General features: G+C 40.1%; 1 protein-coding gene across 1 annotated transcript in view; it reads left to right on the forward strand.

Moving 5' to 3' along the window:
- The window catches only part of MTMR6 (myotubularin related protein 6), a 205,516-nt gene that overhangs the window by 19,040 nt on the left and 160,273 nt on the right, over window positions 1–26,203 (forward strand). The window contains exon 2 of the mRNA XM_053708501.1: window positions 4,262–4,378. Coding sequence (XP_053564476.1) covers window positions 4,262–4,378 — 117 coding nt within the window. The remainder of the gene's footprint in view (window positions 1–4,261; window positions 4,379–26,203) is intronic.

Consider the following 26,203-nt stretch of genomic DNA (forward strand, 5'->3'; position numbering starts at 1 on the left):
AGCCAGTAGTCCAATCAGATGTTCAGTCTTTATTATTGATATGATTAAAGGGACTGTAAATTTTAACCTTTCATGATTCAGATAGAACATGCAATTTTAATCAACTTTCCAATTTACTTCTTTTATATAATTTGATCTCTTGCTATCCTTTGTTGAAGCATAAACCTCGTTAGGATGGTAAGAGCTTAGGAGTGTGCATGTGTCTTTAGCAGTCTGAGGCAGCTGTGTTTGCAACACTGTATAACTTCAATAAACAATGTTGCAAACACTGCTGCCAGATGGCTATAGAAAAAGGCACGCTCCAAAGCATATGAAGAGAACTAAGCAAAATGAATAATGGAAGTAAATGTGATAGTTGTTTAAAATGTCATACTCTATCCAATCAATCTAAGTTTAATTATGACTTTACTTTCCCTTTAACATTATATAAGTATGCATTCTTTATTTTAAAATGTTTTACAAGCGATAAAGCTGGCACACATGATCACATTATAGTAATATTTGTTTTCACAGCACTCATAAAATATTGTAATTAAAAGAATAATAAAATACAAAAGAAATTCTAAGCACTGAAACAAGTCAGTAAGAGAAACCTTGGCAGGCCAACCAAAATAATAATACATGTAAGCAATGTAATAAGAACATCTAGTGGGACAAGAGAGAAAACGATGGTGGGTCGGCAGTACTTATGTTAAAACTAAGTATATTAGGACAAACTTATGGAAAGCAAAAGTGAAAAAGAATAAGAGAGGTTGAATAACATAGCAGAGCTGGGGGCATTTTGAGGCCTGAAGGAGTGAGCTTGAATGGAGGCTGCTCTGAGGTAAATACAAATGCTGCTGGCAGGCAGGAGATAAGGCTAAATAAAGACAATAAGGGTAAAGGGTAATAAAAAGGGCACAGAAGCATTATGCCAGCAAGGAAAAATGAATTGGAAATAAAGGAACAAATACATTGGCTGCAAGTTTATAGCAAGAGGCTGCAAATATGTAATATTTGAAGAGCCAGACATTAGAATATTAAATGGATACTAAACCCAATTTATTTATTTCATGATTCAGATAGAGCAGGCAATTTTAAGCAACATTCTAATTTAATCCTGTTATCAATTTTGTTTTGTTCGCTTTATTTGAAAAAGAAAGAATGTAAGCTTAGAAGCAGACCCATTTTTGGTTCAGCACCTGTGTAGCGCTTGCTCATTGGCGCTGAACCAAAAATGGGCCGACTTCTAAGCTTTACATTCCTTCTTTTTCAATTAAAGATACCAAGAGAACGAAGAAAAATTGATAACAGGAGTAAATTAGAAAGTTGCTTAAAATTCCTTGATCTATCTGAATCATGAAAGTAAAAATTAGGGTTTAGTGTCCCTTTTAATGTAGTCTGAGTAGCAACTATTCCACCATCTAACTACACACAGAAGAAGGTTTAGAGGTAAAGTATTTCTATAACCCTGTCCACACAATTTCTGTCTCTCCAAGTAACATTGATTTGACCACCATGTGTCCCTCATTTCTCCTTGTATCTCTCTATGATTTATTCAGTTACTCCCCACTGCAGAGACTACCTGATGTGGGATCAGTCCACCCCTTGAAAACTCTATTCAGTACCATATCCAAATCAATGTGGTTTAATCAAACAACCTCACACGCCTGACATTTTCCTTGTATATCATTATGTATTCTCTGTATGTGAGCTGCTGATCACCCAAGTCAAACAGGATTACTTTAGAGACCATCCTGGAGTCATTTGATGATCATCAAACTACTTTAGAAGTAATTTGCACATCATCGGGCTCGTAAAGTCATCAGCTAATGTAAACAATTCTGGGTGTTGACTTCAGAATGTTTAGCAGATTTCCTTACTGATTAATTCACAAACGTGAACAGCCAGTGAATGACTCTAAACTCATCTCATTTAAATATTTCGGCCTGTGGGCATACTTCCGGATGGCTTCTGATGACTAGTCTGGAGTCATCGATTTCTTAAGAATGACTCCAGGAAGATCATTCTTTTTGACTAGAGCAGTGAATTTCTCAGTGTCTATTCAGCTACCCTGCAAGGCTCATTTGTGGGTCTCATGGTTATTTCACTTTTCTCAACTAGTAAAATAAAATAAAAAAGTTTGAGCTGTTCTCACTGCCTGAAAAGTAATACTTGACTTGAACCCAATAATCTGTTTTGCGTTAGGAGTAGAGATGGGAAGGCCTGGAAAAAAACAGAAAAATTGGGGAAAAAAACATTTTGTTTTCCGTTTTTTTCCCCAAGCCGTTTTTTTCCGGAAAATTGAAAAAAAAATATGTAGTGTGGAATATATTCTTTTACAATGAAAAATAATATGTCTATGATATGGTAGTCAAACTATATAACACAAAGACCTTAATGAAAGGCTTCTGAGACTTTATGTAAAGTCTCAAATCATTGCAAGTTCTCTCAGCTGAAGACAAGCAAATCCTGGAATACAATTTAAGTACACTGTACTTCTCAATGCAATTTTCAAATAAGAGAAATAAGCATTTCTGCCTCTAGGGGGGCACTGCGCGGGAAAGGATTCAGTTTAGCTTGCTTGTGGGCTCCATCTTGTACCTCCTAAAGTGCGTGATTGTTGGTGTACAGAATCCCCACTATTTCTAAAAGTTCACTTGTGTCTTTGGAGAAACCTAGTGAAAAATGCTATGAATGAAATGTCTAACATATTACAAGGTACATCATATGGGATCATATTGGAACAGTAGGACATATTTTCCTATTTTATATTTAACAACACATTTTCTTTTCTTACCTTACAAGCTGGGTAGTGACATGACGTACCCGATTTATATTTTCTTGCTCTTATTCTGTACATTTATCCCTATCCTGTTCTGTTGTCTAACTCAACTGATATGTAACTTCCTGATCAATGTGGTGTTATTTAAAGCAGATTTGTTAAGGCATTATCTATGAGTCCAAATATTCAAAAGCAAAAATCTATAGAGCTTCAAACAAAATGAGCAGGACAGGTATTTTTGTTATCCGTGTAACTGGCTGATTTGTAATATTCATTTGCTGCATTATTTTTTCTATGCGGTTGTTGGTCATTCTATCAGCCCTTAACAAAAGCGCATTCACTTAGGTGTGCTCTGTATAAGATAAGATTTATAAGATAGCAAAATAATTAAATCCATCCTATTAAAATCTTCTAAAAAAATTACCTTTATTAGTTCAAATGGGTCAGCTCACCAACAGTTTCAAGCCTATATATGGCCCCTGTCTATATGATTAAGGAATGTGTATAAGCTTGAAATCTTTTTGTTTTTTAGCTGACCAATGTGAACAAGTAAAGGTCGTGATTGATGTTAGAAATCAGACATTTAAATCGGCCAATTACAGAGAAACAACAATACGTCCTAATGTGCACAATAAGTCAATTCTGTACAACTCTGCTATTATGCTCTCTCTTTAGATGTACACATGAGCAGGAGAGCAGATTTATCTTTTAATTGACTGCATTTTTTTTGGTACACATACTAAGATTAACGCTGTTGCATTAACCTGCATCACATGCATCTTGTGCCCCTGTATAATAAAAGCTACCACTTTTACTAGAAGAATTTTGTTAGTACAGGAGAATTGCAAAAAAGCTTCTGTTGTAAGCAGGCATACATATATGTGCATTTTAGTTTTAACTCAAAAGTCCCTTTAAGTAACTTTACTAAAATGCTAATGTAACATAGGGGTTAACAAATCCATAAACAATTTTAGGTGCACTAGGTTGGGGAACCAGTCGACTTTTTTTTTTTTAATGTTTAATACATTATTGTTTGGAGAAGAGTCCAAAAGGATCTTTGTCATTGTATACACCTATTTATGTACCCAGTGCTACGGAATTTTGCGGCACTATACAAATAAATGATAATAAAAATGATGTAGTTTACTCTGTGCAGACTCAAGTTTATTTTATGTGATCCTGTTTGTTTGTAGCTTTGCTGAATGGTGTTATTTCATTGCTGCTAGTTCTGCAGAGAGAAACCTCTGCTTTCTAAATAGGCCAGGAGGCAGATGTTGTCATCTCTGTATTGCATTGCATTTCCTTTTGTGGCTGATTCAATACGATTACTGGAAACTAGCAAAAACATTTCAGTAAAGCTAGTAAACTGATTAATGGCTCTTTAGCACCACTAAGAGGCAACTTGGATCTTAGCAATGCTCATTATGCTTTCCAAGCCTGTCAAGCATCCTGTTTATTAGAGCCCTTAATTAAGTATTTTGCTCTTTATCCTCGTAGGTGGAGCAGGTGAAATTGTTGGATCGATTCAGTCCTAGCAACAAATCTGCATCAGGAACACTGTACCTCACTGCTACTCACTTACTGTTTATAGACTCCCAGCAAAGAGAAATTTGGGTATGTATTAATTAAACATATGCACTAGATGTTCAAAAATAATATAATGCTAACATCAGCAGAAAATAAACGTAAATAAATATTTGAAAAAATATATTTTAGGACATTTTTATAAATATTTTAATAAAAGCAGATCTTGTTCTGAAGTCATGCCATCCCATTAAATAGCTTTACATTAACCATCTTTATATTTATGTATTGGACATTATATTTATAATTCCTCTATACATTGGAGATATAAAGCCTTCACATTTTAAGATGTAACTCCATCCAGTTGATATTGTATTAGTAAATGGGTTGCAAACATCCATGGATATTCTAAGAAAAAAGTTTTGATATTAAAATAACACAAAAAGGGGGGGGGGGGGGCGCTTCCGGGCAGCATGCAAGATGGACGCTCATTTTAGGAGCTCTAGCGCTGAGCTGATATTACAGCTATCTACAGCTTAAGAATTAAGCCATCTAAGCTTTATTTACTGTTACAAAACTTCCATAATGAGACTTGATCATCTAGAGATAATCATATGTGATTTTCTCAGCATTTACAGAGGTAAAAAGTGTACATCTGCGGCCTTGTCTGAGACTGACATCTACTTATCACCACACCAAACGATCCGGCTGCAACGACTAAACCTACCTAAACTTTCCTACATTGACACAAACTGTAGCGACTTTGAAATGGGGCTACTTGAGGTACTAGAATCTGTATTTTGTGATTACTCCACACTCCTTGAGAAAGCTATAGCGATCGCATGGGTGGATGCCGGTGTATGCCCTGACAGGAAGGAGACTCTAGAAACCTTAGAGGTGAAAATAGAAAAAGTCCTGTCCTTACCTCCTAACAACTAGGGAACTGGAAAAGTAGGCCATGTTTAACTACTTAGTGACCAGACCACTTTTCAATTTGTTGACCATCTGGGACCAAGGCTATTTTTGCATTTCTGCGATGTTTGTGTTTAACTGTTATTTTCCTCTTACTCATTTACTGTACCCACACATATTATATACCGTTTTTCTCGCCATTAAATGGACTTTCTAAAGATACCATTATTTTCATCATATCTTATAATTTACTATAAAAAAATTATAAAATATTAGGAAAAAATGAAAAAACACACACTTTTTCTAACTTTGAGCCCCAAAATCTCTAACACATCTACAACCACCATAAAATACCAATGCTAAACAGTTTCTAAATTTTGTCTTGAGTTTAGAAATACCCAATGTTTACATGTTCTTTGCTTTTTTTGCAAGTTATAGGGCAATAAGTACAAGTAGCACTTTGCTATTTCAAAACCATGTTTTTTCAAAATTGGCGATAGTTACATTGTAACACCAATATCTGTCAGGAATCCCTGAATAACCCTTCAAATGTATATATTTTTTAAAAGAAGACAACCTAAGGTATTAAACTTGGGGTATTTTGACTTTTTTCATGCAACCATTTTACCACCAATCTATGCCAAAGTTTGGGGGGGAAAAAAAATAATTTGATTTTTTGACAAATAGCAATTTAAGAATACATTTACTGATAAAATGGTAAGGGTTACTGCCAAATAACACCCTAATATGTCTTCAGTAGCATCTCCTGGGTACAGTGATACCACCCATGTATAGGTGTGTCGGGTTCTCTGTGGGCTAAAAGGCCTTATTTTTAGGTAGCGCATTCCAGTTTTTCAACTTGGAATTTTCACATCGGTCATCATGCACCCATGTCCTGTTTGGGACATTTCTGAAGCTGGCCAATGGAATTTACCCCCATCAAACCATATATTTTTGAAAAGTAGACACCCTAGGGTATTTAAAATGCTGGTATTTTAACACTTTCCATGCACTAATTCAACCACTAGTCTTTGTCAAACTTTAGGGTAGTTATTTTTTTGTGTTATTTTTCACACACATTGTATTTTATGCATGGATTTTCAGTTCCTGTTATGTGTTACTGCCAAAAAACACCTCAATATGTGTTCAACAACATCTCCTGAGTACAGTGATACCACCTATGTATAGGTGTGTCGGGTTCTCTGGGGGCTAAATGGCCATATTTTTAGGTAGCGCATTCCAGTTTTTCAACTTGGAATTTTCACATCGGTCATCATGCACCCATGTCCTATTTGGGACATTTCTGAAGCTGGCCAATGGAATTTACCCCCATCAAACCATATATTTTTGAAAAGTAGACACCCTAGGGTATTTCAAATGCTGGTATTTTAACACTTTCCATGCACTAATTCAACCACTAGTCTTTGTCAAACTTTTGGGTAGTCATTTTTTTGTGTTATTTTTCACACACATTGTACTTTAGGCATGTATTTTCAGTTCCTGTTATGTGTTACTGCCAAAAAACACCTCAATATGTGTTCAACAACATCTCCTGAGTACAGTGATACCACCCATGTATAGGTGTGTCGGGTTCTCTGGGGGCTAAAAGGCCTTATTTTTAGGTAGCGCATTCCAGTTTTTCAACTTGGAATTTTCACATCGGTCATCATGCACCCATGTCCTATTTGGGACATTTCTGAAGCTGGCCAATGGAATTTACCCCCATCAAACCATATATTTTTGAAAAGTAGACACCCTAGGGTATTTCAAATGCTGGTATTTTAACACTTTCCATGCACTAATTCAACCACTAGTCTTTGTCAAACTTTTGGGTAGTCATTTTTTTGTGTTATTTTTCACACACATTGTACTTTAGGCATGTATTTTCAGTTCCTGTTATGTGTTACTGCCAAAAACCACCTCAATATGTGTTCAACAACATCTCCCGAGTACAGTGATACCACCTATGTATAGGTGTGTCGGGTTCTCTGGGGGCTAAATAGCCTTATTTCTTCTGTTAAGTGTGATCAGTCCACGGGTCATCATTACTTCTGGGATATTAACTGCTCCCCTACAGGAAGTGCAAGAGGATTCACCCAGCAGAGCTGCATATAGCTCCTCCCCTCTACGTCACTCCCAGTCATTCTCTTGCACCCAGCAACTAGATAGGTCGTGTGAGAGGACTATGGTGATTATACTTAGTTTTATATCTTCAATCAAAAGTTTGTTATTTTAAAATAGCACCGGAGTGTGTTATTACCTCTCTGGCAGAGTTTGAGGAAGAATCTACCAGAGTTTTGCTATGATTTTAGCCGGAGTAGTTAAGATCATATTGCTGTTCTCGGCCATCTGAGGAGTGAGGTAAACTTCAGATCAGGGGACAGCGGGCAGATGAATCTGCATAGAGGTATGTAGCAGTTTTTATTTTCTGACAATGGAATTGATGAGAAAATCCTGCCATACCGATATAATGTCATGTATGTATACTTTACACTTCAGTATTCTGGGAGAATGGTACTTCACTAGAATTACACTGTAAGAAAGACATAAAGCTGTTTAATAACTAGAGATTATGTTTAACGTTTTTGCTGGAATGTAAAATCGTTTTCATTTGCTGAGGTACTGAGTGAATAAATGTTTGGGCACCATTTTTCCACTTGGCAGTTGCTTAAATCTGTTTTTTCTGTCAGTTTCTGTTCTCCCTCACTGCTGTGTGTGTGGGGGAGGGGCGCTTTTACTATGCATCAAATATTTCAGTCAGCAACTCATTGTATTCCCTGCATGATCTGGTTCATCTCTACAGAGCTCAGGGGTCTTCAAAACTTATTTTGAGGGAGGTAATTTCTCTCAGCAGAGCTGTGAGAATTATAGTTTGACTGAAATAAAAACTTTTATTCTGTAATTTGTTTCCTGCTTTCAGAAATTGTTATCTTTGCTAATGGGATTAAACCTTTGCTAAAGTTGTGTTGTTTACAAGGATTGAGGCTATAACTGTTTCAATTTATTAATTTTTAACTGTCATAGATCTTCTGTGCTTCTTAAAGGCACAGTACGTTTTAATATTATTCTATTTGAATTATATTCCAAGTTGCAAGTTTATTTGCTAGTGTGTTAAACATGTCTGATTCAGAAGATGATACCTGTGTCATTTGTTGCAATGCCAAAGTGGAGCCCAATAGAAATTTATGTACTATCTGTATTGATGCTACTTTAAATAAAAATCAATCTGTACAAATTGAACAAATTTCACCAAACAACGAGGGGAGAGTTATGCCGACTAACTCGCCTCACGTGTCAGTACCTACATCTCCCGCTCAGAGGGAGGTGCGTGATATTGTAGCGCCGAGTACATCTGGGCGGCCATTACAAATCACATTACAGGATATGGCTACTGTTATGACTGAAGTTTTGGCTAAATTACCAGAACTAAAAGGTAAGCGTGATCACTCTGGGGTGAGAACAGAGTGCGCTGATAATATTAGGGCCATGTCAGACACTGCGTCACAGGTGGCAGAACATGAGGACGGAGAACTTCATTCTGTGGGTGACGGTTCTGATCCAAACAGACTGGATTCAGATATTTCAAATTTTAAATTTAAACTGGAAAACCTCCGTGTATTACTAGGGGAGGTGTTAGCGGCTCTGAATGATTGTAACACAGTTGCAATACCAGAGAAAATGTGTAGGTTGGATAAATATTTTGCGGTACCGACGAGTACTGAGGTTTTTCCTATACCTAAGAGACTTACTGAAATTGTTACTAAGGAGTGGGATAGACCCGGTGTGCCGTTCTCACCCCCTCCGATATTTAGAAAAATGTTTCCAATAGACGCCACCACAAGGGACTTATGGCAAACGGTCCCTAAGGTGGAGGGAGCAGTTTCTACTTTAGCTAAGCGTACCACTATCCCGGTGGAGGATAGCTGTGCTGTTTCAGATCCAATGGATAAAAAGTTAGAGGGTTACCTTAAGAAAATGTTTGTTCAACAAGGTTTTATATTGCAACCCCTTGCATGCATTGCGCCGATCACGGCTGCAGCGGCATTCTGGATTGAGTCTCTGGAAGAGAACATTGGTTCAGCTACTCTGGACGACATTACGGACAGGCTTAGAGTCCTTAAACTAGCTAATTCATTCATTTCGGAGGCCGTAGTACATCTTACTAAACTTACGGCGAAGAATTCAGGATTCGCCATTCAGGCACGCAGGGCGCTGTGGCTAAAATCCTGGTCAGCTGATGTTACTTCTAAGTCTAAATTGCTTAATATACCTTTCAAAGGGCAGACCTTATTCGGGCCCGGGTTGAAAGAGATTATCGCTGACATTACAGGAGGTAAAGGCCATGCCCTGCCTCAGGACAAAGCCAAAGCCAAGACTAGACAGTCTAGTTTTCGTTCCTTTCGTAATTTCAAAGCAGGAGCAGCATCAACTTCCTCTGCACCAAAACAGGAAGGAGCTGTTGCTCGCTACAGACAAGGCTGGAAACCTAACCAGTCCTGGAACAAGGGCAAGCAGACTAGGAAACCTGCTGCTGCCCCCAAAACAGCATGAATTGAGGGCCCCCGATCCGGGATCGGATCTAGTGGGGGGCAGACTTTCTCTCTTCGCCCAGGCTTGGGCAAGAGATGTTCAGGATCCCTGGGCGCTAGAGATAATATCTCAGGGATACCTTCTGGACTTCAAATACTCTCCTCCAAGAGAGAGATTTCATCTGTCAAGATTGTCAACAATCCAGACAAAGAAAGAGGCTTTTCTACGCTGCGTACAAGAGCTCTTGTTAATGGGAGTAATCCATCCAGTTCCACGATCGGAACAGGGACAGGGGTTTTACTCAAATCTGTTTGTGGTTCCCAAAAAAGAGGGAACTTTCAGACCAATCCTGGACTTAAAGATCCTAAACAAATTCCTAAGAGTTCCATCGTTCAAGATGGAGACTATTCGGACAATTTTACCTATGATCCAAGAGGGTCAGTACATGACCACTGTAGATTTAAAGGATGCTTACCTGCACATACCGATTCACAAAGATCATTACCGGTACCTAAGGTTTGCCTTCCTAGACAGGCATTACCAGTTTGTGGCTCTTCCATTCGGATTGGCTACAGCGCCAAGAATCTTCACAAAGGTTCTGGGTGCTCTTCTGGCGGTACTAAGACCGCGGGGAATCTCGGTAGCTCCATACCTAGACGACATTCTGATTCAAGCTTCAAGCTTTCAAACTGCCAAATCTCATACAGAGTTAGTGCTGGCATTTCTAAGGTCACATGGATGGAAGGTGAACGAAAAGAAAAGTTCACTCGTTCCACTCACAAGAGTTCCCTTCCTGGGGACTCTTATAGATTCTGTAGAAATGAAGATTTACCTGACAGAGGACAGGCTATCAAGACTTCAAAGTGCTTGCCGCACTCTTCATTCCATTCAACACCCGTCAGTGGCTCAATGTATGGAGGTAATCGGCTTAATGGTAGCGGCAATGGACATGGTACCCTTTGCACGCTTACACCTCAGACCACTGCAACTGTGCATGCTAGGTCAGTGGAATGGGGATTACTCAGACTTATCCCCTTCTCTGAATCTGGATCAAGAGACCAGAAATTCTCTTCTATGGTGGCTTTCTCGGCCACACCTGTCCAGGGGGATGCCATTCAGCAGACCAGACTGGACAATTGTAACAACAGACGCCAGCCTTCTAGGTTGGGGTGCCGTCTGGAATTCCCTGAAGGCTCAGGGACTATGGAGTCAGGAGGAGAGTCTCCTGCCAATAAACATTCTGGAATTGAGAGCAGTTCTCAATGCCCTCCTGGCTTGGCCCCAGTTGACAACTCGGGGGTTCATCAGGTTTCAGTCGGACAACATCACGACTGTAGCTTACATCAACCATCAGGGAGGGACAAGAAGCTCCCTAGCAATGATGGAAGTATCAAAGATAATTCGCTGGGCAGAGTCTCACTCTTGCCACCTGTCAGCAATCCACATCCCGGGAGTGGAGAACTGGGAGGCGGATTTCTTAAGTCGTCAGACTTTTCATCCGGGGGAGTGGGAACTTCATCCGGAGGTCTTTGCCCAAATACTTCGACGTTGGGGCAAACCAGAGATAGATCTCATGGCGTCTCGACAGAACGCCAAGCTTCCTCGTTACGGGTCCAGATCCAGGGATCCAGGAGCAGTCCTGATAGATGCTCTGACAGCACCTTGGGACTTCAGGATGGCTTACGTGTTTCCACCCTTCCCGTTGCTTCCTCGATTGATAGCCAGAATCAAACAAGAGAGAGCATCAGTGATTCTAATAGCACCTGCGTGGCCACGCAGGACTTGGTATGCAGACCTGGTGGACATGTCATCCTGTCCGCCTTGGTCTCTACCTCTGAAACAGGACCTTCTGATACAGGGTCCCTTCAAACATCAAAATCTAACTTCTCTGAAGCTGACTGCTTGGAAATTGAACGCTTAATTTTATCAAGACGTGGGTTTTCTGAGTCAGTTATTAGTACCTTAATACAGACTAGGAAACCTGTTACCAGAAAGATTTACCATAAGATATGGCGTAAATACCTACATTGGTGTGAATCCAAAGGTTACTCTTGGAGTAAGGTTAGGATTCCTAGGATATTGTCTTTTCTACAAGAAGGTTTAGAAAAGGGTTTATCTGCTAGTTCATTAAAGGGACAGATCTCAGCTCTGTCCATTCTGTTACACAAACGTCTGTCAGAAGTTCCTGACGTCCAGGCTTTTTGTCAGGCTTTGGCCAGGATTAAGCCTGTGTTTAAAACTGTTGCTCCACCATGGAGTTTAAACCTTGTTCTTAATGTTTTACAGGGCGTTCCGTTTGAACCCCTTCATTCCATTGATATAAAGTTGTTATCTTGGAAAGTTCTATTTTTAATGGCTATTTCCTCGGCTCGAAGAGTCTCTGAATTATCAGCCTTACATTGTGATTCTCCTTATTTGATATTTCATTCGGATAAGGTAGTCCTGCGTACTAAACCTGGGTTCTTACCTAAGGTAGTTACTAACAGGAATATCAATCAAGAGATTGTTGTTCCTTCTTTATGCCCAAATCCTTCTTCAAAGAAGGAACGTCTACTGCACAACCTGGATGTAGTCCGGGCTCTAAAATTTTACTTGCAGGCAACTAAGGAATTCCGACAAACGTCTTCTCTGTTTGTCATTTACTCTGGGCAGAGGAGAGGTAAAAAAGCTTCCGCTACCTCTCTTTCTTTTTGGCTTCGTAGCATAATTCGTTTAGCTTATGAGACTGCTGGACAGCAGCCCCCTGAAAGAATTACAGCTCATTCTACTAGAGCTGTGGCTTCCACTTGGGCCTTCAAGAATGAGGCCTCTGTTGAACAGATTTGCAAGGCTGCAACTTGGTCTTCGCTTCATACTTTTTCCAAATTTTACAAATTTGACACCTTTGCTTCATCGGAGGCTATTTTTGGGAGAAAGGTTCTTCAGGCAGTGGTTCCTTCTGTATAAAGAGTCTGCCTATCCCTCCCGTCATCCGTGTACTTTTGCTTTGGTATTGGTATCCCAGAAGTAATGATGACCCGTGGACTGATCACACTTAACAGAAGAAAACATAATTTATGCTTACCTGATAAATTCCTTTCTTCTGTAGTGTGATCAGTCCACGGCCCGCCCTGTTTTTAAGGCAGGTAAATATTTTTTAATTTATACTCCAGTCACCACTTCACCCTTGGCTTTTCCTTTCTCGTTGGTCCTTGGTCGAATGACTGGGAGTGACGTAGAGGGGAGGAGCTATATGCAGCTCTGCTGGGTGAATCCTCTTGCACTTCCTGTAGGGGAGCAGTTAATATCCCAGAAGTAATGATGACCCGTGGACTGATCACACTACAGAAGAAAGGAATTTATCAGGTAAGCATAAATTATGTTTTTTAGGTAGCGCATTCCAGTTTTTCAACTTGGAATTTTCACATCGGTCATCATGCACCCATGTCCTATTTGGGACATTTCTGAAGCTGGCCAATGGAATTTACCCCCATCAAACCATATATTTTTGAAAAGTAGACACCCTAGGGTATTTCAAATGCTGGTATTTTAACACTTTCCATGCACTAATTCAACCACTAGTCTTTGTCAAACTTTTGGGTAGTCATTTTTTTGTGTTATTTTTCACACACATTGTACTTTAGGCATGTATTTTCAGTTCCTGTTATGTGTTACTGCCAAAAAACACCTCAATATGTGTTCAACAACATCTCCTGAGTACAGTGATACCACCCATGTATAGGTGTGTTGGGTTCTCTGGGGGCTAAAAGGCCTTATTTTCAGGAAGCCCATTCCATTTTTTCCACTTTGAATTTTCACATCCCATGCACCCATGTCCTATTTAAGACATTTCTGAAGCCGGCCAATGTAATTTACCTCAATCAAACAATATATTTTTGAAAAGTAGACTTCCTAGGGTATTTCAAATGCAGGTATTTTAACACTTTCCATGCACTAATTTAACCACTAGTCTTTGTCAAACTATTGGGCATTCATATTTTTGTGTTATTGTTCACATACATTGTACTTTAGGCATGGATTCACAGCTCCTGTTATGTGTTACTACCAAAGAAGACACCAATATGTGGTCACCAACATCTCCTCAGTTCAGTGATACCACCTATGCATAGGTTTGGTGGCTTGTTTGGGGGGTGCAATGCCAAATGTCTGACATGCGTTTGTGATTTTTTTTCACATTTAACATATTTTCTTTGCCTATCGTCTTTTTGGGGGGTCTTTTAACATACCCCAATTTATTTGTTTTCCATGAATGTGCATATATTTGAAAAGTTGACACCCCAAGGTATTGTATATGGTGTGCTTTGATGCCTTTGAAGCAACCGTTTTAGCCCAAAAAATTGGAGAAAGTGTATGGTGGTTATTTTTCAATTTTAATTTTTACAGACACATTGCTTTTTGACTATGATTTAGGAGAGACTGTTGTAAGTTATTGCAAAAGAATACTTCAGGTTGTTTTCTGCAAGGCACCCTGAGTACACTTATGCCCCCCATGCATAGGTTTGCCAGGATTTTGGGAAGGTTATGTTACAATTTTATGACTTGTGATTTTAGTTATTAACAATGAGAGTATTTCTTCTGATAGGCCTATCTTTAGTTTGTGGCCTATCGCATACCCCACTTTTATTTATTGCCATGAAAGTGTATATTTTTTAAATGTTGACACCCCAAGGTATTGTATATGGTGTGCTTTGATGCCTTTGAAGCAACCGTTTTAGCCCAAAAAATTGGAGAAAGTGTATGGTGATAATTTTTCAATTTTCATTTTTACAGACACATTGCTTTTTGACTATGATTTAGGAAAGACTGTTGTAAGTTATTACAAAAACATACTTCATGTTGTTTTTTGAAAGGCACCCTGAGAACACCTATGTCCCCCATGCATAGGTTTGACAGGGGTTTTGGTAAAAAAAAAAAACAGGCCCAATTTTAGAAAAAAATAGAGTAGTGAAATGTAAAAATCTGGCACAGTAAAAGTAAAAAAAAAAAAAAAAACCCATCTAACAGTAAACATAACCAAAAAAAAATATATATATATAACACCAAATGTATTTATTTTTTTAAAAATTGACCATTGTATGGTACCGCTTGAAGCAGTCCCCAATGCATAGTGCAGGCTGTCCAGGGCAATCAGGACAGTGATATATGGTGTCCCTTCTCTTCCCCCTCTTGGTACAGACTCTGCATTTTTTTTGTGGTTTCTGCTTTGCAGCAGTAGGGGGGATTTTAAAAATAAAATGAGTAGCCCCAACTCTGCTCTCTCCCATCACTGCCCGGGGAGCAGGTGCATCATGGTACAAAATCCCAGTAATAATCTGGAGCTGAAACTGTAAAAAAGTTTTTTTAACTCTGGGGTTTGCTTTTTTGAACAACAAAAAGCGTTGTGGGTTGCAATCTGCATTAGGTAAATTGCAACCTTTTTGTACCAGGCCCTTGTCTTCCGCATAATTAGGTAGGGCTGCAGCAGCTGATCAGCCAGATCAACCCCACCCATATGCCGGTTATAAGACTTGATGCACACTGGCTTCCTTATGATCTCAGCTCTGCCACGTACAGAAACCGCCACCGTCCTCTCTGTGTGGATGGTGGTAAGAAGGTATACATCCTTCTTGTCTCTGTACTTCAGTGCCAACAGCTCCTCTTGGCGCAGAGCTGAGGTCTCCCCCCTTCGTAGCCGGGTGCCTACAAGTTGTCCTGGGAAACCTGCGCGGTTCTTTTTAATTGTACCGCAAGCTACTGTATCAAAGCAATACAGTAGCTTGAACAAAAGGACACTTGTATAAAAATTGTCTAAGTACAAGTGATACCCTTTGTTCATTAGGGGTAATATCAGGTCCCAGACAATCTTGCCAGTGGTTCCCATATGTTCTGGGCAACCTGGAGGGTCAAGGTGGCTATCCTTTCCCTCATACACCCGGAAGGCCTGAGTATACCCAGTCTCGCTGTCACAGAGCTTATACACCTTTACCCCATATCTGGAGCGTTTGGAAGGAATATACTGCTTGAATCCCAGCCTTCCCTTATACTTCATTAGGGATTCATCAACGCATATATTCCTTCCAGGTGTATAAGCCTCTGCAAACCTGGCAGAAAAGTGGGTTATCAGGGGGCGGATTTTATACAGCCTGTCAAATTGGGGATGCTCCCTAGGGGGGCACAGGCTGTTGTCGCTGAAGTGCATGAAATGCAGAATCATTCCATACCTCTTCCTCTACATAGTCTGGGAGAAAATGGGGGTAGAGCAGATGGGGCTACTACTCCAGTAGGAGCGAATGGAGGGTTTCTTTATGATGCCCATTAGCATAGTCAATGCCCAGAATTTTTTGAATTCTGGCACATTGATGGGGGCCCATTGCTGCTTTGCCAAATATGTTCCAGGCTTTGCAGCACGGAACTGATGGGCATATAAATTAGTTTGGGCGACAATGTTCCCCAATATATCATCGCCCATAAACACTTCCAGAAACTGCTGGGGGCTAAAACCTGCCACATCTATATTTATGCCAGCATTTGCTGTGAAGGGTGGGATATCTGGCCTCTGGAGATGAGGCGTTACCCACTCTTCAGCAGCAATGGCAGCAACACGCCTCCTTCTGGCAGGGGGGCTGGCAGGGGGGGTAGCAGGGGGGCTGGCAGGGGGGCTAGCAGCCACAGATACATCACTATCAGTTGAGACTGCATCTAGTGATGTATCTGAGCACATGGCAGGGTCAAAATTGGGGTCTGAGTCAGAAATAGAGGCATCTGACTCTGACGCAAGGATGGCATACGCCTCCTCAGCACTATATCTTTTCTGTGACATTTTTGTATCTGTCACAGAAAACAATTACTAAAAAAAATTAAATTAACTAAATTAATTAACTAAATTAACTAGCAAAAAAGTACAGCTATGCTACTGCCAGTGATTTATAGCGATCACTGGCAAGCTAGGGGTTAATGGCTCTGAAAATTAAATTAAATTAACTAAATGTTTCTGAAAAGAGCCTTTGGGTTTTTAAAAAATTACAACAACAAAATTAACCCCTAAAAAAATGCACAGACAGCAAAAAAGTACAGCTATGCAACTGCCAGTGATTTATAGCGATCACTGGCAAGCTAGGGGTTAATGGCTCTGAAAATTAAATTAAATTAACTAAATGTTTCTGAAAAGAGCCTTTGGGTTTTTAAAAAATTACAACAACAAAATTAACCCCTAAAAAAAATGCACAGACAGCAAAAAAGTACAGCTATGCAACTGCCAGTGATTTATAGCGATCACTGGCAAGCTAGGGGTTAATGGCTCTGAAAATTAAATTAAATTAACTAAATGTTTCTGAAAAGAGCCTTTGGGTTTTTAAAAAATTACAACAACAAAATTAACCCCTAAAAAAATGCACAGACAGCAAAAAAGTACAGCTATGCAACTGCCAGTGATTTATAGCGATCACTGGCAAGCTAGGGGTTAATGGCTCTGAAAATTAAATTAACTAAATGTTTCTGAAAAGAGCCTTTGGGTTTTTAAAAAATTACAACAACAAATTTAACCCCTAAAAAAATGCACAGACAGCAAAAAAGTACAGTTATGCAACTGCCAGTGATTTATAGCGATCACTGGCAAGCTAGGGGTTAATGGCTCTGAAAATTAAATTAAATTAACTAAATGTTTCTGAAAAGAGCCTTTGGGTTTTTAAAAAATTACAACAACAAAATTAACCCTTAAAAAAATGCACAGACAGCAAAAAAGTACAGCTATGCAACTGCCAGTGATTTATAGCGATCACTGGCAAGCTAGGGGTTAATGGCTCTGAAAATTAAATTAAATTAACTAAATGTTTCTGAAAAGAGCCTTTGGGTTTTTAAAAAATTACAACAACAAAATTAACCCCTAAAAAAATGTACAGACAGCAAAATGCAGCAAAAAAAAAGTGCACCTATGCTACTGCCAGTGATATATAGTGATCACTGGCAAGCTAGGGGTTAATGTCTCTGAAAAGAGCCTTTGGTTCTATATTTTTTAACAAATAAAAGAAATAAATCTCTCTCTCTGCTAAATACAGGTCTCTCTCTCTCTCTCCAACAAAATGGCAAGTGAGGAGAGGGAGGGAGATCCACACTGATCATAGTCAATATTTACAAATATTGACATGATCAGACAAATGGGGTATTTTATTATTATTATTTTTTTTAGGGTGGGAGGCTCAGATTGGGTGACCCTAGCTTGCCCCTATGATGATGCAGGCTAGGGACACCCCCAGAGGCCCCATGATGCACTGGGCATCGCCATCTTGGATGCCTAGTGAAGGTGGAGGGGGGGGAGCTATTTGGGCTTTTTTTTTTTATTTTATCCGCTTTTTTTTTGAGGACGTATGGCATACGTCGTCGGTCGTTAAGGGGTTAAAGAGGTTGGCGACAAGAAGGGAGACACAGATTCTTCGTGCAAGGTGACGACTATGAAGAGGCCCCCACAACAAGCAGAGGTCGGTTTAGACCTACCACAGTGGCGAGGCGTGGAGAGGCAGCGGCACTCGTCTCTCTCAGAAGCTGACAGAGTAACCCACAAAGCCAGTCTGGAAGGGAGCCAAACACAGGATGGCAGCTTATTGCCTGCGCCAAGCTCAACAGAGTTAGAGATTACCCTGGAAAAGACCCATCACAGCGCCATAGAAATGTGAGGATATACAAAAAGGAGGTCACAAAGGATTGGCATCTTCTTGAGCCGCAGAGACTATTCATCGATAGCAGCACTAGGTCCCAAGTCTCTGATGCTTGATATAACCTCACACGTCTCCAAAGGTAGTTGTTCTAAGGCACAGGCTCACTGTAAAGCTGGAATAGGCTGACTTTTTTTTCTGCAGCACACAATTATCAGCAGTTTCAATGGTACTATAATATGTGACATCGACACAAACTGCCATAACATTCAACCACCTAAATGGATTCCACTTTAATGCCCAGTTTGCATCTCATTTCCCTTTCTGAGTTTGCCTTATCCCAATATTTACCAGCTTATACAAAACACTGGTTACTGAAAGGACTTGAGACTGACCGCACACTTAAGATCAGTAACTTTCTGGGAACATTATGGGAGGGAGGGTTTTGGAATGTAGGCTTCTTACTTTTGCTGCCTGCACCTATTTATTGTCTTATCTCTCCTGATCTGGTATAATGTTGATGGTAGGAGCAGTTTTTTTTTAAATTTTTTTTTTATTGTGTGCACAGATGCTAGATTTGACAATTGGAAAGTTACTCAACCTGTTGACAGTATTAAGATGGTTTTATGCTATTATTCTGTGTTGCTATGCCATTATATATAGATTGTTAGTTTGCAATCTTCATACGTTATATTTTCAGTGAGGTGCATAATAACCACTTGATGACACTAACACTCATATCAGCCCTAAGGAAGAGAATTACTCAACTATACATATGTCACCTATAGACATGTTTAAAACAGACATGACACTCTGTTGCTCTGTCTTTTACAGTTAATTTACTGCTCAGTAATATCTTTTGACTGATTATTAAGACACAGTCAGGAAATGAGTATCATGTTATTAGACTATATTAACGCCCTACTATATACTATCTATAATACAAAGGATCCCATGCAGTATACTTTATTGAGGCTGGGAAATACCAGTTGCTCCTCCTAGTTTCTACTTTGTGTCCTAATATATTGTGCTAGCTGCTAACAATATCTCTACATGTGAGCTCTATAAACACCCCTAAAGCACGTAAGAATAGCTGTGGCTGTGTCTCTTGCGGCCGGAGGGACATGGCAACCATAGCTACAGTTGATGTTGGGGAATTATGAAGTAGACACCTCATGTCAATACAATCACTAGCTATGTTTGTTTGATAGAAATCACCAAAAAGGGACCTATCAAACATTTCCCATTTGATGGATTTATATACTGACAGTATATCAGAAAGGTAAACAGGACATTACAAGGGCATCGCTCAGGGCCAAAATGGTCTGACCTGTAAATTTCATCCTTATCCTCATTAATTAGCCCCATAATCTCTTTCCTTTAGAGTTAGTCAACTACTTTACATCCTGGTTTTGTTGTTACCTGTTGTTGCCATTCCTTTGTTGCTGCTAATATTTGGTGGTTCTAGTTTATGTTTAAGTTATAATATCCCATAGATAATTCTAATATAATTTACATTTATACAAGTGTCGTTAAACTATATGTTCTCATTATCTCTATGAAAAGAGGTATACTATACCAATTATTACTATCACACTCCCTAAAAATATTAAATGTTGTCTTTTATATTACTAAGCCTAAAAGTGGCTATAGACCAAACTAACTCCCCTCCATAATTTTTTTTTTTTTTACAGCGGCAGGTAGGTCCAAGAGTGGCCTATTTTTATCCTAGGAGGGTTATATAACTATAAAATGAGAGGTTTTCATTATTTTGCCTAAATATCATCTTTTTTAAAGCTAAGAGCATATGTCTTTTCTATGTAAGAATATCACATTTTGTTTTTTTATATTACTGAGCCCAATCGCTTTCATAGTTCTATTTTCAATAATCCCATTTCTCACCCCCTAGACGCTGCTTACACTGTAAGCATGGGGAAATGCATCCCTCAAAACCATTATTTTATTCCTGTTTCCCCTGAAACCCCCCAAACTAAACTAATGTTTTAATGAGTACACGAGAGACCCCTACCTATTATCTGCGGATCACATAAAGCTAGTGGTTTAAATGTTTTGCAAGGGGATATAAAGTTGTATATACTATTCAAAAAAAATAAAAAATGAGGTACCATGTTATGTGCTGTCTTCCTAAAGATTACGGTATTATGAAACATTTTCCTACCAACAATTGTTTTATTGTTATGCAATGACTTTAATTGATTATGCCTCTTAATACTTATACTGCTTTATGACATGTACACTATGACGCATGTTAAGTTGGAAAATTGTTTGTACTCACTAAATACCTCAATAAAAATTATTAAAAAAAACAAAAAAAATACAAGAACTGAATTTGAACGTGTGTGTGTGTTTTATTTATATATATATATATATATATATATATATACACACACACACACACACACACACACACACACACACACACGAAAAATAAATGTTAAAGATAAGAAAAAGTCAAATTTCTAAGTTGTTCAGGACCACTGGAAATGTCAAGCCATATATATATATATACAATGAGTATTGCATTGAGGGGAGACGTTACAGACCCTTCGTCCTGGAGGTCGTCGCCCAGGGTTGCAGGATAGGTTTCAAATCGTATCCGCCCAGAGGCAGGTTCCTCCTGTCAAACATCTCTTCAAAACCTGAAAAGACAGACGCCTTCCTGGGATGTGTGAGGGATCTCTCATCTCTCGGGGTAATCGTCCCAGTTCCTCTGGCACAAAGAGGTCTGGGGTATTATTCAAACTTTTTCGTGGTCCCAAAGAAGGAGGTCATGTTTCGTCTAATTCTGGACCTAAAGGCCCTAAACAAGTTTTTGTCAGTCCCATCGTTCAAGATGGAGACGATCAGGTCAATTTTGCCTCGAGGTTCGATTCATGACGACTATAGACCTGAATGTTGCTTACCTTCATGTTCCAATCCACAAGGATCACTTCAAATTTCTAAGGTTCGCCTTCCTAGACTAGCACTTCCAGTTTGTGGCCCTTCCATTTGGTCTGTCGACAGTCCCAAGAGTCTTTACAAAGGGTCTGGGAGCTCTTCTCGCTGTAGCGAGAGCCAGAGGGATTGCAGTGGTTCCGTATATCTCAACGATATCCTGGTCCAGGCTCCATCCTACAGTCTGGTGGAGGATCATTCGAGAGCTCTCCTCCTTTTACTTTGATCCCACGGGTGGAAGAAAAATTAAGGAAAGAGTTAATGGGCCCCCAGCAACAGGGTGGAGTTCCTGGGTACAATACTAGATTCTTCTGCGATGAAGATATTTCTGACAGACCAAAGATGTTGCAAGCTTGCGTCCAACTGTCTAGCCCTGCAGACATCCTCCAGGACATGGGTGCATGGAGGTAATCGGGTTTATGGTATCCAGCATAGATGTCATTCCATTCGCCAGGTTTCATCTCAGACCTCTGCAGCTATGCATGTTGAGACAATAGAACAGCGATCATTCAGATTTGTCTCAACAGATATCTCTGGACAGACTGGTGAGGGAGTCCCTTTCTTGGTGAACCCGACTGGGCCAGTTGTCCCAGGGTACTTCCTTCCTGAGACCATCCTGGGAGATTGTAACCACGGATGCGAGTCTATCAGGATGGGGAGCCGTTTGGGGTGCCAGAAAGGCACAAGGCAGATGGACTCAAGAGGAACCGAGTCTACCTATAAATATTCTGGAACTTCAAGCGATATTTAACGTTCTGAAGGCTTGGCCCCCTCTGGGGTTGTTCCAATTTATTAGATTCCAATCGGACAACATCACCTCTGTGGCTTACCTAAACCACCAAGGGGGGACGAGAAGCTCCCTAGCAATGAGGGAAGTATCTCGGATTCTGGAATGGTCAGCGATCCACATTCCGGGTGTGGACAACTGGGAAGTAGATTTTCTGAGCAGACAGACGTTTCATCCAGGGGAATGGTTTCTCCACCCAGAGATGTTTGCGGAGATCTGCAGCTGATGGGGGACGTTGGAAATAGATCTCATGGCGTCCAGACTCAATTGCAAGCTACCCAGATATGGGTCGCGATCCATGGATCCTCAGGCGGAACTGATAGATGCCTTGGCGGTACCCTGGGACTTCAACATAATCTACATATTTCCACCGTTGCCTCTTCTACCTCGAGTAGTGGCCCGCATCAAGCAGGAGCAAGCTTCGGCTATTATGATTGCTCTATCGTGGCGTGGAGGACGTGGTTTGCGGATCTAGTGGCGATGTCGTATTATCTGCCGTGGAAGTTACCTTGTCGCAAGGATCTGCTAGTTCAAGGTCCTTTTCTACATCAAAATCTCGATTCTCTGAGGCTGACTGCGTGGAGATTGAACGCCTAGTCTTAGCCAAAAGAGGTTTTTCCGAGAGAGTGATCGACACTCTTGTCCAGGCCAGGAAGCCGGTCACTAGACACATCTACCACAAGGTGTGGAGGACCTACTTGTCCTGGTGTGAGAAACGAGGATACCCATGACATAAGGTCAAGGTATCCATGATTTTGGCCTTTCTCCAGGATGGTCTGGATAAGAGTCTTGCCGCCAGTTCCCTAAGGGGACAGATCTCGGCTTTATTGATACTGTTGCATAAGAAGTTGCAGAGCTTCCTGACATTCATTCCTTTGTTCAGGCTCTGGCTAGGATTAGACCGGTTTTCAGGAATCCGACTCCTCCCTGGAGTTTAAACTCGTGCTTAATGTTTTGCAGAGGGCTCCGTTTGAGCCTATGCATGCCCTGGACATTAAAATTCTCTCATGGAAGGTCCTGTTGTTATTGGCTATTGCATCGGCACCCAGAGTCTCTGAGTTGGTGGCCTTACAATTTGAGCCTCCTTACTTGGTTTTTCATGCTGGCAAAGCCGTTCTGCTAACCGGTTTGGGATTTCTTCCCAAGGTAGTGTCGAGTCGTAACATTAACCAGGAAATAGTGGTTCCTTCCTTGTGTCCCAACCCGTCCTCTTCGAAGGAGAGGTTACTTCATAATCTGGATGTGGTTCGGGCCTTGAAGTTTTATCTTCAAGCCACTAAAGAGTTCAGACAGACGTCGTCCTTATCCGTTGTGTATTCTGGAAGGTGCAGGGGGCAGAGGGCCTCTGCAACTTTTCTATCTATCTATCTATCTATCTATCTATTCTATTGGTTGAGGAGTATGATCCGTCTGGCTTATGGGACACAAGCCTCCTCAGAGGATTACGACTCACTTGACTAGAGCTGTAGCCTCTTTTTGGGTCTTTAAGAATGAGGCTTCTATGGAGCAGATTTGTAAGGCGGCAACCTGGTCATCCTTACATACTTTTGCCAAATATTACATATTTGACGTTTTTGCTTCGGTGGAAGCAGCTTTTGGGAGAAAGGTTCTGCAGGCTGTGGTGCCCTCAGTATAGGGTCCGCCTCTTTTACCCTTCCGTTTTTCTTCATTCAGTGTCCAGTGGTCCACGAGAAGATGTTGGTGGTCCTTGACACCATCAAGCAGGAATTAATCTCCTTTGATGGTGTCACCCCGTCGTGCAGCAACTCCCTATAGTGCCTGGCTGGACATCAGTGAAAACCGATGGAGGAGGAGTTAAATTACAATCTCCCTATGCACATTGCGTAGTACTGCACAACTTGTGTAGCTAGATTGTATTTTTAATTAGCTGCTCTGAGGAAGATGCTTCCATTCTAAAGCCAGCAGAGGTTGGTATAGTCTTGGCTTGAAATAGTGGAATTAAAGTATATAACAATAGAAAATCTTAAAAAAAAATTTCTCTCTTATATTTCATTTATTTTTTTCCCTTTACCTGTCTCTTTGTAGTAGTTTTCCTAATTCCTTCAGATGGACTTACATTACTGTTTGTCTTCCTCCCCTCCATCTTCTTTTTTTAATTTTTAAAAAAATATTAATTATTTTTCATTCTAATAATTTTCCCGCGCACAAAGCCATGCCACCTGAATTCCAGCAATTGCCATCCAGTAGATCCGCCATATCCCACCAGAATTATAGTAATTGCCAGTAACATCAGTTAGCTCACATCCATATTGAGAGCTTTCTGATATAAACTTAATTTATGACTCCAATGTCTGTCCATGATCATAAGTAGTTTTGAATAATTCCTAACTGGGGAGGTAACTTGGAAGTCTTGTGGTCCTTTTAAACATAATTATTTTTTTCCAACTTTCTGCCTCTCTGTTTCCAGCTCAAAAGTTGGCACTCACCCTTCATCTGTCATTTGGAAGTATTGTCTCAGTTCAATTAGTTAGTTAATTCCAAAAAATAATTCTTAAAATGTGTTAATATATACATAATGTAAACTTAAAGGGATAGTAAACCCCCAAAATATTTTTAACTCATGAAAAACTTCTTAAAATAATAAATACCTTTTGTAAAGTTTTCCTTCCATTTTTTGTAATTTCAATTGGAAACTTAGTACTGCGCCAAACCCATTTTTTAACCATTATATGGGGCCTGTTACAATGTTCTACCTAGGTAGAAACATCATGGCGGCCTGCATGCGCATTAAAACTATTTTATTAACAATGCATGCACAGACTCACCCCCCAGTCTCCAGCAGTCTACTGACAGGAGCACAAGTTCTTTCAAGCAGGCACCGGCTAATCAGGGTATTATAGTCACATCACAAATTTTGTTCACAGGATCTCATCTACCGGCATCAAGAGAGTCAGAGTGCAAATCATAAGCATCGCTTGGAGGGTCAGCTTCACACTTGCAAATGAAAAGGAAGAGACATTTAGGAGAGCAGCGTGTATACTAGAATTTTTCCCTGCCTGTGATGAAGTCCATCTGTGTTTTAGAAGTTCAATACGGCAGTGAGTTTGAGAGCTATGTTTAACTGTCGGGCTCATCCCCCCCTCCCTCTGGCTGTGTTTGCTTGATTAGTGACGGTGAGGGCTCCGTTTCCACATGAAAGCAAACACAGCCAGAGGGAGGGGGAGATGAGCCAGACCGTTAAATAAACATAGCTCTCAAACTCACTGCCGTATTCAATGTCTAAAACACAGATAGACTTCATCACAGGCAGGGAAGAATTCTAGTATACACGCTGCTCTCCTTAGTGCAGGGATGAAGTAGGACAGAAGCAGCTTGTAAAGTCTTGCACAGCTCTCATCGTAAAATATTGTTCCCTGTCTCCTCTTAGTTGCCGGTGTAAAGCTGCCCCTTCAACCAATAGGATCAATAAGCTTTGAACAGCTGTGCTTTAATGCAATGCTGACTGAATCTAATATTTAAATTAAGGGGCCCAGCCGCTTTGCCATTAGATGGGGGGGCGGATGCTGGATTATATGAGCCATGCCTCATTTTATGGGCGGTCATTACCGCACATTTCATGACAATTTATCCTTTAAAATTAAGGTATGTGAAAGCCTAATTTAATGTAAAAACTATGTTGAATGATTACATTTATAATAGTAATTATAATAATATATTTTAATTGGGTTCACATGGAAATCAATTTCTAACCCTTTAACTATGGTTGTACTATCTATCTATCTATCTATCTATCTATCTATATATATGTAGAAAAATAGAGCGCACTCCAATGGGAAACTTATTAATAGTATCTCACTTTATTAGTGAACGTTTTCGTACCAACAAAAGTCCGTCCTTAGACAAAAAAAGTGCATATACAATATAACTTACCCTCCACCAAACTTATAGCACCGTGCAGCAGCTGGACGCCACGTTCTCCCGGTTAGACCCACCCCTAGTCGTGACATCATCATCCCGGGCAGCGTGGGCCTCAGCCGTCACAAGAACTAAAATTAAACATGTATAACCTATATCATTTAAAACACACAAATACAAATAATATGTCCAAAACAGAACTCTAAGAAAAAAGGAGAAAAGAAAGTG

Source organism: Bombina bombina, chromosome 3 (assembly GCF_027579735.1).
Source record: "Bombina bombina isolate aBomBom1 chromosome 3, aBomBom1.pri, whole genome shotgun sequence".
Classification (NCBI taxonomy): Eukaryota; Metazoa; Chordata; class Amphibia; order Anura; family Bombinatoridae; genus Bombina; species Bombina bombina.